This window comes from Hesperophylax consimilis, chromosome 11 (assembly GCF_061612785.1).
Source record: "Hesperophylax consimilis isolate HC1 chromosome 11, BYU_Hcon_1.0, whole genome shotgun sequence".
NCBI classification, from domain to species: domain Eukaryota; kingdom Metazoa; phylum Arthropoda; class Insecta; order Trichoptera; family Limnephilidae; genus Hesperophylax; species Hesperophylax consimilis.
Genome location: NC_142846.1, coordinates 4,068,905 through 4,083,322, shown reverse-complemented (window position 1 = coordinate 4,083,322; position 14,418 = coordinate 4,068,905). Strand labels below are relative to the sequence as shown.

Sequence of the window (14,418 nt, the reverse complement as noted above, 5' to 3'; positions counted from 1 at the left end):
GTGAACATCAAAACGATTAGTCTAATTATTATTCAGAGAGAAATCTCCAAAGCTTGGGTTTTTAGAACTAACAGTAAGCTAATGAAATTCCTTTAAAACCACAACATAAGACTTGAACGACCTTCGTGTTAGTGCAACAATCTTCTCGTTTTTGTAGGTACTTAAAGCCACGAGGTACTGGCAAATCAAAAGGTATTTTTCTTCTTTTTTCCCGGGATACTTTATGAAAAACTATTACTACCATAACTTGCTTGTGTCATCATAGAGGACTTAGTCAGTAGAGGAAATGAACTTACGATGACGTTTCCGTGAATTAGATGCGATGCCAACTTAGCAACATGCATAGAAACGTGAACAGAGAAAATACAAATATTTAACAAGTTCGGTTATTACAACAACCTAATAGCACAGTAAATGGTCTGAATTGTTCTGTAGTATGAGGTTAGTGTTTGAATAAATTACTGGAATGCTTTTATGTTGTCAGTATACACAACTCTGTTTCGACAAAGTGACCCATTATACGTCAAGACATAGTTTTGTAACATTCCATTCCTTGTTGAGTAGTTTTAATTCGTTTTACCCTTTCAATACTCACAAAGCACTGTGATTTTTTGTTTGTATATATTTAATTATTTTTCTTTTCTATGTATTATCTTACAATAGTTTCATTTTTACTTTCATATGTTATATGGATCTTGTGAGATTGCATCACCCTGACTGAGATCTGGAATAATAAGAAACATAATACGAATGAAGCAAGGAGTATGTGCCAAGATTAAGACTAGCGTTCCATTCTCTGCAAAACCAAAGCCCCCTTCTTAAATAACGCAGTACGGTAAATAATATTTTAAATTCTTTTAACCTTTCCAGCGCCTACAAAGCCGGCAGCGAGTGCGTGGAGACGTGGAGTAAGGAGTGCTTGCCGGAGGAACGGCAAAAGGCGGCTCGCCAGCAGAGGCAGGGTGTAATGCTGCTCATGGGCATGCTATGCGATGATGACAACTTCAGAAAAGGTAACTAACATCTTTTATTAATATGTTTATATTAATGATGTAGGATCAATAATTATTGCATGTTAGCTAAAAAGCGCAGACCCTTGAAAAATCACTTAATCTGACTTTAATTATCAAGATTTACCATACGAAAATTTAAATAGAGGAAATGCACGTTTCAAATATAGAATTTAAATATTTTTTTATTTAAAAAAATGAATTATTTAATGGCCTATATTTTATAATTTAATACCCTAATAAATAAACCAGCACATTTTTTATTTTATTTTTTTTATTTTTTTTTATTGAAACATATAAACAAGGTTACAATTTAATGACAATATAAACACCAATATTTCAATCAATCTCCTAATAAAGCAGCTTCTTGTGTTTAGGAGAGGACAACAAAATATTTTTATATTTGTTTAAATGAAACTAAAAATATTTGTAATTTAACAAAAAATAACAATAAAAGTAATAAAAATATTGGTTAGTTAATAGATGATTCAAAGAATTGAAAAGGCAAAAACATATTTCTAAACAATAAGTGAAGTTATGAGGTGGTACAAGAGTATTTTAATTTAATTTTTTTAAAATATTTTTCATAGTTTTCTTCCGATCGTATATCAAGGGGTAATTTATTAAATAATTTTACACCCTTGAATATATAGTGATGCTGTGCTGTTGTGGTTCGTGCTAGTGGCACGGTTAGTCCTCCAACAGATATTATTCTTTTGCTAATATTCAATTGTGGTAAATTATTTTTCCTAAAGAAATCTTTATGTATTTGTAGAAGTGCAATTTTGTCATAAATTTTTGTAAGTGGGGTCCCGGGAAATCTTAAAAAACATTTATAGTTGGGTATTAATATGGCTTTTTCAAGATGATTTTTATTAATATTTTTTGAATAGTTTCCAATGGGAGTAGGGATGATTTATATGCACCCCCCCAAGCCACGATTCCATATTGTAGTACAGAGTGCGCAAGTGCATAATAAATATCTTTTAGTAATGATACAATATTTCTTAGTCTAAAAAATATATAGATCATATATCCGTAATATATATTTGCTTTACCTTTTTGGCCTTCTTCATACAAATTTAAGTTTTGTATGAAGAAGGCCGCAAAGCCGTTACTCCTAACCTTTAACATCTGAACACATTTCACTCGATGAACCCTAGCACCCGTGCTAAATCACCAATCGTCGCGAACCACTTGGGGTGATCTATGGCAGAGGTGTGGTTTCCGGGGCGGCGGTACCCATACCCGCCTTACAGGCTTTTGTGAAGTTTGTGAAGGCTTTCTAAAACGCACGTCAAAAGAAACTTACTTTTTGTGTCAACAGGGTCAACTCAGTACTAAACAGAGACGGACTCATAATATACTCGTTCCATTTCTTTTGTATTACGGTAAGATATAATATGATTTAAGCAGTATTAGAAAGAGATAACACCATGCTTTACATTTTTATCTAAAAGCTTACCGTAAACTTCCAAGTAATTTATGCCAAAAATTTAATCGACTATTAAATTTCACTTTTTTTGCGAAAGAATTTTCAAAGTTTGTGATATTTTTATAAAAAAGAGTATAAAGTGAAGTGTCCGTAGAATTTTTAATAAACCTGTGTAATTAAATATTTTCATGAAAATTGCTATTTCTAAAGTTTAAAATTAAAAACAAAAACAGCAGGCTATAAAATAATCGTAAAAAATCGTATAGTTTTGAAATCATGATTTTTATATTTATAATTGCACATGTCCGTTAGTAATATTAAAATCTGGAGTAGTCTTTCTCCAGCTTTTGAAACCAGTAATTCATTGTGGTATACATTAAAAAAAGCGAATACCTTTTAAGTCTGAAGCGATCATAATTGTATTTCCAAAAAAACCTTTTATATTTAAATTGACATTCTCTTCGATAAAAATCTCGTTTCACAAGTTAAATGACAATTAGTTTTGGTTGACATTTTATGGCTTGAATCTCTTGAGAAATTGTTGATATATTTAATTAATGGCTAGGGGATTATTCATTTAATAAAAGGAGCGTTGTCCTAGAGACAGAAGATAAATTTTCATGATAGGATTAAACTTACGGAATCGGGCTATGTTAAGGTTGAGATGCTTAAATTTTTTCAAATATTGAGATGTTTAAATTTTCTAAATATTGAGATGTTTAAATTTTTTCAAATATTGAGATGTTTAAATTTTCTAAATATTGAGATGTTTAAATTTTCTAAATATTGAGATGTTTAAATTTTTTCAAATATTGAGATGTTTAAATTTTCTAAATATTGAGATGTTTAAATTTTCTAAATATTGAGATGTTTAAATTTTTTTCTATATTGCGTTCAGTGTCATGCCAACAAATTGTCTAAATAAACGAAACTAGCTGTCCACAATGGTAGCTACCCTGCAGTATGGCAGTGCGGCAAAGAACTGGCGGAGGAAGAATGAAAGTAAACTGAATGCTGCTGTAGAAATGAGATTCCCGAGGCGTACATTATTTTTTTAGAAAGACTTGCACAAAATACAATAATATATTTTTAGAAGCCGGTATTTTCCATTTGTTCTTTGTTCAGCTTGCTAAATGTATATTGGAGAAAATTAAATCAATTTTTTTAATTACGCACCCTCTCCCCCTGCTGTGTGTAAGATATTTAAGTTATTTTCATTAAGGTGTCTAAGATATCTAAGTTATTTTAATTAAGGTGTGTATGGGACACTATTCTCTTACCTGTTATAGCGCTGTCCATTTAATGTGTACTGTGTGTAAAGGGTTGTGATAATGTAAAGAATGTAGTTGAATAATTACGTTAATATTTATTGAAAGTACGGTACACTATTAGTTACAACACGAATTTTATCAGAAGGGTTTTTAAGAAGAGCTAAGAACTGTCAACTGCCAAGGCGGGCGTGGGAAACAGGAATGCTTGCCGTCGGCTAGAAGTGCCGAGAGCGCCGTTTTCGGGTGGCGATCCATAAAAATATGTTTCCATAATTAAAAATATAAATTAATATAAAAATTATCATAAGTTATTTGCCAGTTCTTACCTCTACATGTGTAAGATATCCCAGTTATTTTCATTAAGGTGTGTAAGTTATCCCAGTTATTTTCACTAAGGTGTGTAAAATATCTAAGTTTTCCCAGTTATTTTTATTAAGGCGTGTAAGGTATCTAAGTTATTTTCATTAAGGTGCGTAAGATATCTATAAGATAACCCAGTTATTTTCATTTAGGTGTGTGAGATATCTAAGATATCCCAGTTATTTTCACTAAGGTGTGTAAAATATCTATATTAAGGTGTGTGAGATATCTAAGATATCCCAATTATTTTCACTAAGGTGTTTTATGTATTTCTGTTTATTTATGTTTTTTTTCTGTATGTAACATGAATTTTATGTGGAAAATTCACTGGTTAATGCAACAAGTAAAATGTAAATATTTATATAAAATTGTAAAACTATTGGTTTCCCCAATACACTAAAATAAAAATAAATAAATATATATCTGTATGAGTTAAAACCATGTATGATAGTGAGAAAAGTGGAGATTCGTAAATAGTCTGATGTAAGTGTATTGCGTTAGATTAAGGGAAGCTTTTATGATAGGGGTTTGTAAAGTGAATTAACGAAGAAGTGAGAGTGTAGGAACTCAAGGAAACTTCCAAGGAAAATATGCCACTATCAAGTGAACCAAATCCTTGAATCCGGTTATTTCAAGAGTCAGTATGAGACGATGTATGAATGTGAATGAAGTAAGGAGTGTGTGCAAAGACAGAGTTTTTTAGGCGGGCCGACCATCGAAAGATCTCACGCCAAAAATATTTTTTTAAACAGGATGGATAATTTTTGTTCACACATCTTCGGATCTACCGGATCTGCCCTGATGATAGACACTGCAACGCTGTCCGAAACGTCGGCTAAAGAAGGAGTTAGCGCAACACGGCATAACACCCCAAAAACAAACAACAAAAATGCTTTTGGCCGTGAAAATCTAAAAATTTACAGGATGGATAATATTATTCCTGGTATTATATATTCAGTGTTTGCTTAACACGAGTATTATTTTCATAAAAAGCGTGGATTTAAACACAACAACTTGTTGACATGGTTTGGTCACTGTGTTATTGAATAGCTGACCCAAACATGCACATAAATAATGAACAATTGAAGTGACTGGAACCACTCTACTGCGCATAATTAACAACATTAGCTTTCTGTTATTGGTTAATTCGCTCAGTAACTATCCATTCAAAAACACGTGGGAAAAATAAAAAAAATCACCATATTTATTTTATAAATGTAGGATTTGAAAAATGCCTCAGGAGCATTGTCCTTCACATTGTCAATTTTACAGACGACCGAAAATTTAAAACATTATAAACTTGAAAAATTACGACATCTGTCAAAAATTTGAACCAAAGAAACACACATTTCAAAAAGAAAATTATTAATTAATTAATTAAAATTAAATTAAATTAACTAAATTTAATTAATTAAATTAAAACGATTTTGATGCGTACTTTATCGCTTTTCTGAGCTGTTCCTAAATTCAGTACTAATTTTGAAGATGACACTTAAATTGTAAACAATTCCAAGTTTGGATTTGAACCGAAATTACAGATAGAATTACAACCTAAATTAGTATTTTTAATTAATAATGACATCAGCCCTTTTCACCCCAAGTATTATGAGAACTATGAAAATGCAGTTTTCACATTACATTCGATTTTAGTTAAATTTGCTGTTTTTGAACGTATTTCAAAATAAAATACTGTTTTTGATAGAAGACCAAATAATCTCTCAGTTTTTATTTTTACTAATCGACATATTATGCAATTAAAAGTATTAAAATTTTGAACACATACAAGAATAATGTTTTCAAAGTCGTTTACCGATAATTGAATTTTTTTTTAATTCTAAATATTGTTTCAGAGAATTATTTTTATTTTTTTGGAATCGTTTACGGTATCTTATAATGCAAACTGAAAGCGAGATGCTCTCTCTTTCTAACACCCTTTAAAACATATATCTCATCGTAATAAAAAAATAGATAGATGACTTTTATGACACCGTCTAGAATATATTGATATATATAAATATCCTAAAAAGATTCTACGGTTGTTTGTTGAAAACGTTACTTGAAAACAATAGATAGTATTTTATTTATTTTCAAATTAGTTTCCCGCCAATACCTATTTCGTTTATATATCATCTATCACAATTACTTTAGCTAAATTAATAATACAGTATAAATTTCCCAGCATGTTCGTAAATTAGAACGGGACATACTGCTACCATTTATAACGTGTGTAGGCTGTTCAAAGAAATCGTTTTATTTATTTAATAACACCCTGTCGGACTTTTACATAGCGATTATAAACTATATTTGAAACAACAGTATAACACAAATAAAAAAGAATTAAAAAAGAACGCACAAAATACAATAAAGCTATTTTTTAAATTATTTTCATATCGATTAATATTATATACGCTCATTGCCCAGTCTCTGTATTCTCTTCATAATAGAATTGGACACGAAGTTATTGCTGTGAAATAAAATTTTCCGCCTGGTATGTTTCGGAGGTACATGTCAATGATAGCAAACTTATAGCGTCAGGGCAGTCAAATCTTGAATTAACAGTTTTATGGAATAAAAGGAGCTCAAATATATAGTATTATAATACAAATATTATAAAGGTGGCTTTCGGCAGATTTATTTAAGTAGGCAGTTAAACATGTTCCCAGGAAACAGGTCAACATCCTGATCCTGATAATATATTTGTTTTGTTTTTTTATAAATGTTCAAGTATTGGCTGTCGCAAGGATCACTTACGGCTGGGACATTAAGCTTATGTAGTATAGTTATCTTTGAATTTCAATTGAATTTTGATAATTAATTTATTATTAGGCAAGAGGAATGTTTTGCGTTTTTCAGAATATCGACACTAGAAAGTCACAAATTCAGAAGACGTAATATTTTTTCAAAAATAGCCACCTATATGATAGAATGCTGGGAACTACTTCAAAGAATCCAATTAAGAGTGCCCATCAGACAAACTAGACAAAACCGCACACTAAAAGTATTTCCCTGCTAGACTAACTCAAACCAAAACCCTTTCATTCAACGCGCTTTATACATGTTTAACATTTCGTACAGTGAATTCGATTAACTTAATACAGCACCTCACGATTTTAAACCCAAAATCAATAAATAACATACACAAAGTAGATCCATCCCCTTTTCCTTCCTCCAACTATCCCAACCCCGTATAAGTTTGTGTAACTCTTTCTTGTTTATCACAAAAAATTAAGATACATCAGTGAAAACCACTTATTGGTTTAATTATAAATTCGTATATTTTGCAGGATATCTCAATCACACCAGTTGTTTCAAGATCGTGTCAGGAGACTGGGATCGCTGTGCTGAGATCTACAAGCATGCTAGTGGTGAAATGGCCGACAACAGAGCTGGCAGCTACAACTCCCTCAGAGGACAGATCAATATATGTTGGTGAGTTAAATATTACTAGCACAGTAACATCGACAACTAAGCAGACTCGTTTCGACAAACTAAATAGGTTGCCGGCTGTTGAAAATTTTATCAATTTCTAAAAACAACAACATTGCTCTACAATGGCACCGCCGCACAGTGGGCTGAAAATCGCCTTTCATAGACATAGAGACTTGAATTTTCAAGGGTATTTTTTTTGGCTAGAAATGGATTCTGCTGATCATTACTATGCTATAAAATTTCGTACGAAGCAATTGCGTGTACAAATGAAGGAGTAGAAAAAATTGTATGGCACTGACATTAAAAATGAGGCTATCTCTGGAATCATAAGGTTGGCCATTCTATCCTTACACACAGATATACTACTATTTATTTGTATTTTTTTGACATACTTCGTATTTTGGCGCAACTTGCGATTTTTCTTTTTTTAAATCCTAAAAGTTGAAAAAAACACTTTTTAATGTTGATGATTCATTTTAATGCTTACATGCTTTACATATGAGTATGCTTTGTCTATGAAAGGCGATTTTCAGCCCACTGTGCGCTGACGCATTTTAAACGTGGTGTACCAGCACGTACTAGAAACACTAACCAGAGATTCTTGAGCATATTTGAAGTGGAACATGTAGCTATCATTTCGGGGGCCTTAGGATCGCAGGGGCCTATCTACAAAAACATATTTATGAGATAAACTTACATAAAGATTGAAATGCTAATATGCACAACTGTATGCCCAACTGATATTCCCAACTGATATTTCCAACAATATCTGTAAAACGGCTGTATATACGAGATAGAGCTTCGTGTATATGATTGATATGATTATGGAATTACCGAAACTAAGCTTAACTCAAAACACCCGTTTTTGTAGTTAGGTCCCTGTGATCCAAAGCCCCCGATTTTGCTGTTAGAAGTTATATATTTTTTCAATAAAAAAATCTATCTCACGTCTCCACTGATACACTGCTATAGCGTATAAGGTATTTAACGTGTCAACGGATTACGTGAAACGCAATCTGTCTCGCCTGTATGGTGCTGCTAGAACGAGTAGTGTTGGCTAGGACACGATATCAGAATGAGTTTGTATGAGGTACTCCAATACTGAAATGAGGTGTTGAGGTTTCTGCTTGAGATGCTGAACGCCAAACACACTCGTAAAAATATATTATATACTGTTATGTGAGTCAGAACTACTAGTAGGTGGTGGATAATAAAGATAATTATTGTTCAAATCTTTGACCAAATAATGGTAGCATCTGCCTACTAAATATATTTAAATATCAGGATTATTTATGATGTGTCCTCGGGAAGGCTTGTTAATTATTCTCTTTGTAACTTTGATCTTAATTTCAGCAAGCTTGCTTACCCCCGAAGTGATAAGGGGTCGCACCCGAAGTAGTAAGCCATTTAGTTTAGTTTAATTCTATTAACTACCCATTTAAGCTAAGAGCTCTTCAAGATCAATAAAGGATCAAGATACTTACATGGATTAAGACATTATATTGTATATATTCTATAAAAGCAGAAGCTCATGGAACTATGGAACCCCTGATAAGGAAGTTGTGAGAGAATAAATGAAGGAACAGTATTTCAACAGAATCTGTCAAAAAATTGTGCATGGTTAACAATTTGACAAAAGAACGGGTCGTTTCGAATAAATATCGTGTTTCTACTACCTACAACTCTTTAAAACGCTGTTTCACTTATTCCTATCCTCGCAGGATTCACAAGGATGATATTAGCCTTTGAATAATATTAACAACACGATATAGATACCAATCGGCAGACAACAATTGTGAAATTCTTTTAATAATATGAATCTTTCTCCAAGTCAAATATTAAACCTTAATATAAAAAAATACCCTCATAAATTTGGATTTTTTTATATGAAAATGTCATGTCGTTGTGAAATCATGACATTAACGAAGTTTAAGTTAGTCAAAACTCTAATTTTAATTGACGATTTATTCGTAATTTACTAAACACAAAACTAAATTGTGGCGTTAGACAAGGAGGCTCAATGTCATCTTTGCTGTTTAACGTTTATATGGATGAGCTCAGTAAATCATTGAACAAATCAAAAAAGGCAATGCCATATCGCTATGGTACATATGAACAATATTAGTTATGCCGACGACATGCTCATACTAGCCCCGTCGGTAAGAACAATGATGCAACTTCTGGCAATATGCAAAAAATCATCACTGACGATATTTAAAGCAAATACTGGTCCGGATGTCATTTGCCTGTGGGCGAATATACATAATATATAAAATATTTGGGGCGAACTTCAAAGAAGAGTATTGAGCGTGCGAGCCAACATGCTCGTCAGGAGATTCAACAGGTGCAGTCCTCCGGTAAATAAGCAACTATTCTAGACATACTGCAAGAACTTTTACACTAGCGAAATATGTACAAGGTACACACAAGGCGTCGTGAAGACACTTCAAGTACAGTATAATCACGCATACAGTGCGCTGTTCGGCCTCCCTTGGCGATGCAGCGCCTCACATATGTTCGCAGAGGAAAGGGTGTAAAAATATTTTTTTGTTTATTTAATCGATATTATGGTTGTTTGATTTGTGAAGCTGAAAGTTTATGTAAAAACAAATCAATTGAATATTACGGAAAATGTATCAATTTATGAGTAGATACTTTATTGCTTGTCTGAATTCTTGATACATCAGTTCCAATTTTGAAAATGACAATTGAAATACCTCGTTAATAGGTAGGTACTTTCAAAGCAAATCTGAGTTCATTGAAAGAGAGTTCATTGAAAGAGAGAACACAGGACAGACAAACAACAAATATTCGTTTTTTATTATGAAATTTATTTGATTAAAAAAAGCACTGTATGAGAAAAGTTATTCTGCAAAAAATATACATTGGGTTAAATAATCACGTAACTGGTCACTAAAGTAACGTCAATCACATAATTTTTTCTTGAGGCGAAATTAAATAAAAATAGACAATGACACAATATGTAAAAAAATAATCCGAATCACTGTTGGCTGGGAAACCAAAAACCAGAGAATACGACAATTTGTATGTACGGACGCATTCATGTTTTTAGTTCAACCTGCTGGATTCGAGACCTAGTTTCCAAGGAAGAGGCAATCATTCGGGATGCGGATACTGAGATTAAATTGAATCCCATGATATCCAGTGCCCGAGTATTGAAGCAGGTTTATTGCACACGGGAGCTCGTGGAATCCATCGTGAGAAGTGAGAAGCTTTCTTCAGAAGTTTTTCAAACTTATTCTCGATAAACTACAGCCTCCAAAACTTCTGAATCAATTTCACTGAAAGTTTATTCTTATTAGTTCTAGGAGTGCTTAGAGAGTTTGAATGGTTGAAGAGGTCGGAGAAGCCCAAGAAAGGCTTAAAGCATTAGCTCTGCACTGGAATCAGATACGAAATCGAAGAAAAGTCAAAACAATGTAGATAGTAGTAGTGAGTGATATAATAAGTCGGGGACGCCCGAGGAAGACTTAACGCAATATCCCTGCTTTGGAATAAGATACCTACGTAGTCGAATGAAAGTTGATAACGTGTAGTTTTTATCGATAAAAATGTAGATTTCATGATACTGAACTGAATGGTAAAAAAATGAGAGGAGACTAGGAGTCTAGGCTCAATTTTAACGATAAAAGTAATTCTATCTGTTGTGCTGGCAAATAATTTTATAAGGTGAAAGGTACTTACAATGGGTGAAATTGGGATGCTGGTCGGTGTGGATTTTGTTTGAATTTGTTTTTTATATGGCGCTGCATAAATTATCTTATTATTATTTATTTATTACAAGATAATACATTACAAAATGATAACAAATTTAAAATGTATTATTCCCAGTGAGTTTACAAAACTCATTTCGGGAGAGACAACATTAGATTAAAGACAAGACAACATGAATACATTAAAATAAATAAACGCAGAAGTTATTTTGGAGTTCCAAAGAAATAATGTGTCAGTCATAAACAAAACTGCTGAGGAAATAGCCTTTAAGAGCTTTTGCCAATGTTTTTTTGTTCGTTGCCGGAAGTTTTAGATTACTAGGTAATGCGTTATATTGCTTCAGTGCAATGTATTGTAAGGAGTTAATTCCAAATTTAGTCGTGTAAGTAGATGACGATAAGTGTATTTGATTTTGTGATCGTGTTTTGTGCTGGTGTATGTCAGAATTAAAGTTTAGCGTTAGTGTTTGAGGAGTGTTGAATTATTTGTAGAATGGCAGTTGTGATATTATACTTTGGCAGAATCGTAAAAGGAAGTATTTGTGTCTGTGAGTATATATCTTTGACATATGTAGATTATGACATATGTGATACAATTATTTATTATGTTCGATTCTAATTTTGATGGACGCGTCACGGGCGGTAATTTTCGACTTAACGCTCGGGAACGGGGAATGGAAGAGAGGAAGGGAGTCGGGAACAAAATCTATTGCCAATTAATAAACCAATTTATTCCTTATTTACCAATAGATTCGCCGTCATCGGCGTAAACAGGAGACACGAATTAAATAATTATGTATGGCAAAATGAGGCAAATGATTGATTCAGTAATTATGATTTAAGATTTTCACGGCCAAAAGTATTTTTGTTATTTGTTTTTGGGGTGTTGTGCCGTGTTGCGCTAACTCCTTCTTTAGCCAACGTTTTGCACAGCATTGCAGTGTCCATCATCAGGGAAGATGTGTTATTTGAGTTTATTTAAAGTGGTTTTCTTCGTTTAGCTCTGGTGTAGCCGTCAATTACCGGATACCAAGAACTATTGCTTTCGAGGTCGGGCCGGTCGCTTCAGGCTCGTGGGCAGACTGGCTGGCCGCTGTCAAAGGAGGGCTGAGCTCTAAATGGTTTCCACTCATACTTATACCTCGGCTGAGTTGCAGCAAGCTCAGAGAAACCAAAGGCAAGTGAGGCCCGGGGCAGAAGATCAGGGACATTGAGGTCTCCGTGAACAGCAAGCTTAGGAGAACCCGAGGCAAGTGGGCCCGGGGCAGAAGCGCAGCGACATTGGGCCTTAGTGAGCATCAAGCTCAGGGTAGTCCGAGGCAAGTAGGCCCGGGTGGAGGCCAGCGACATCGGGGCTCCTCCCGTGGGCTTGGGACAGAGGCACGGTGACATCGGGGCCACGGTGGGGAGCAAGTTTAAGGGAGCCCGAGGCAAGTGGGCCCAGGGAAGAGGCGCCTTGACGTCGGGGCCACGGTAGAAGCTCGAGGCAAGTGGGCCCTTGGCGGAAGTGTAGTGACATCGTAGCCTCGATAGACGTCCAGGGCCAGTGGGCCCGGAGCGTAGGCTGGCCGCCCAATGGAGTCTGGTCGAGGAGACTCAGAGCTCGGGGAGATGGTGCTTATGGACTGCCCTGAAATCAGCTGGTATTGGAGCTGGCAGGTGCTCTGCGGGGTGCCAGCGTGTGACAGGGCGGGACCAGCGTCGTGGATGACTCGGAATCTCTCGGCCAGTGCACAGCGATGGCATCTCTAACGGGGCAGGACTGCAGACGTGATGTGTGGATCCGGCTCAAAGGACCATTTGTACGGGACGTGTTTGCCTGCACAAGAAAATACTGTAAATAATAAGCACTGGCACACATCAGTCCTCAACCAGGGTAATGATTTAAGTAAAACACCGTGAGGTGTTCTATCCAAACCATTATAAATGAAAGACGATTCGAATCAAAATTCACATTTAATTACAAGTATTGTACTGGTATACAGAACGTACAAAGGGGTGTAGCTTATAGGTACTTCCTATTTTTTACAGCCAACCCAAATTAGTTATTTATTAACATGTAACAGATATTTATTTGTTAACATGTAATTGTTGAGTTATGTGATATAATGTGTATTTGTCGGGTTAGCTGGAAGAAATAGGATGTAACCTATAAATTATACCCTTTGTACTCTTTTTGTGCAGTAAATATTTGTTTGAATTTTGAATTCACAAGAAATAGTTATATGTATTTCAATATAACTGGGATTGTCAGGATTGAAGCCTCGAGGTTGTCAGCATCAAGGCAGCAGGGATTGGCTAGCCTCTAGGTGATCACCGGCAGTGGGCAGTTCAGTCGGTAGCCAGCAGGTATTCGTCAGTCTTTAGGTTGTCAACATCTGTGGCTGGTTCAGTCAGTAGCTAGGAGGAATTCATCAGCCTCTAGGTTTTCAGCATCAATGCAGCAGGGATTGGCCAGCCTCTCGATAATCATTTGCAGTGGGCAGTTCAGTCGGTAGCCAGGAGGAATTCATCAGCCTCTAGATTGTCAGCATCTGTGGCTGGTTCAGTCGGTAGCCAGGAGGAATTCATCAGCCTCTAGGTTGTCAGCATCAATGCAGCAGGGATTGGCCAGCTTCTAGGTGATCAGCGGCAGCATGGTCATTTGATTATAAGAGCCGGCACACGGAGACGCCCCATTATTGTAATGATGACAGATGCGTCTGGCTCAGCTGATAGAGTGCCTGCCGTAAACAGCTCGTTAGAAATAGTTGTAATCTTTAAAATAATTGTGCCGTGATGGAGGAACAGAAGCGACTTCGGATTTCAGTTGACACTCAGGAATTTATAATTATAATTAACAGATCGCGTTTAAACTGGAGGTGTTCCGTCCACTCGTGTTAATTTTTGAAATTTGACTGACCCAATATTTTGTTTTAACTGGTTATTTATAATTTCTCCAACAAGCGTTCTTGTGCCAGCAATAACATCAAACAAAAAAAACTTGTTTACTGTTCTAAACGCAGGTGTTTGTATGAGTCAGCGTCAGGTGTTCAATTTTTTTTCTCCGGCTTGATTCGCCTAGTAACCGATTATTTTGGTGCATTTTTCAACTCGTAAACATTATGATTTGGAAAAGGGGTCATCAAACTTGCAGATGTTCAACCTTAGTCGCAATCAAAATCAAATGCAGTAAAATC

The 14,418-nt window shown here is 34.9% G+C and overlaps 1 protein-coding gene across 1 annotated transcript in view; it reads left to right on the top strand.

Annotated features, from left to right (window-relative positions):
• The window catches only part of LOC149419662 (uncharacterized), a 41,166-nt gene extending 32,262 nt beyond the window's left edge, over positions 1 to 8,904 (top strand). Inside the window, exons 3-5 of the mRNA XM_089637515.1 lie at positions 871 to 1,013; positions 7,361 to 7,505; positions 8,859 to 8,904. Of these exons, the coding sequence (XP_089493641.1) occupies positions 871 to 1,013; positions 7,361 to 7,505; positions 8,859 to 8,904 (334 nt within the window). The remainder of the gene's footprint in view (positions 1 to 870; positions 1,014 to 7,360; positions 7,506 to 8,858) is intronic.
• The last annotated feature ends 5,514 nt before the right edge of the window (positions 8,905 to 14,418 follow it).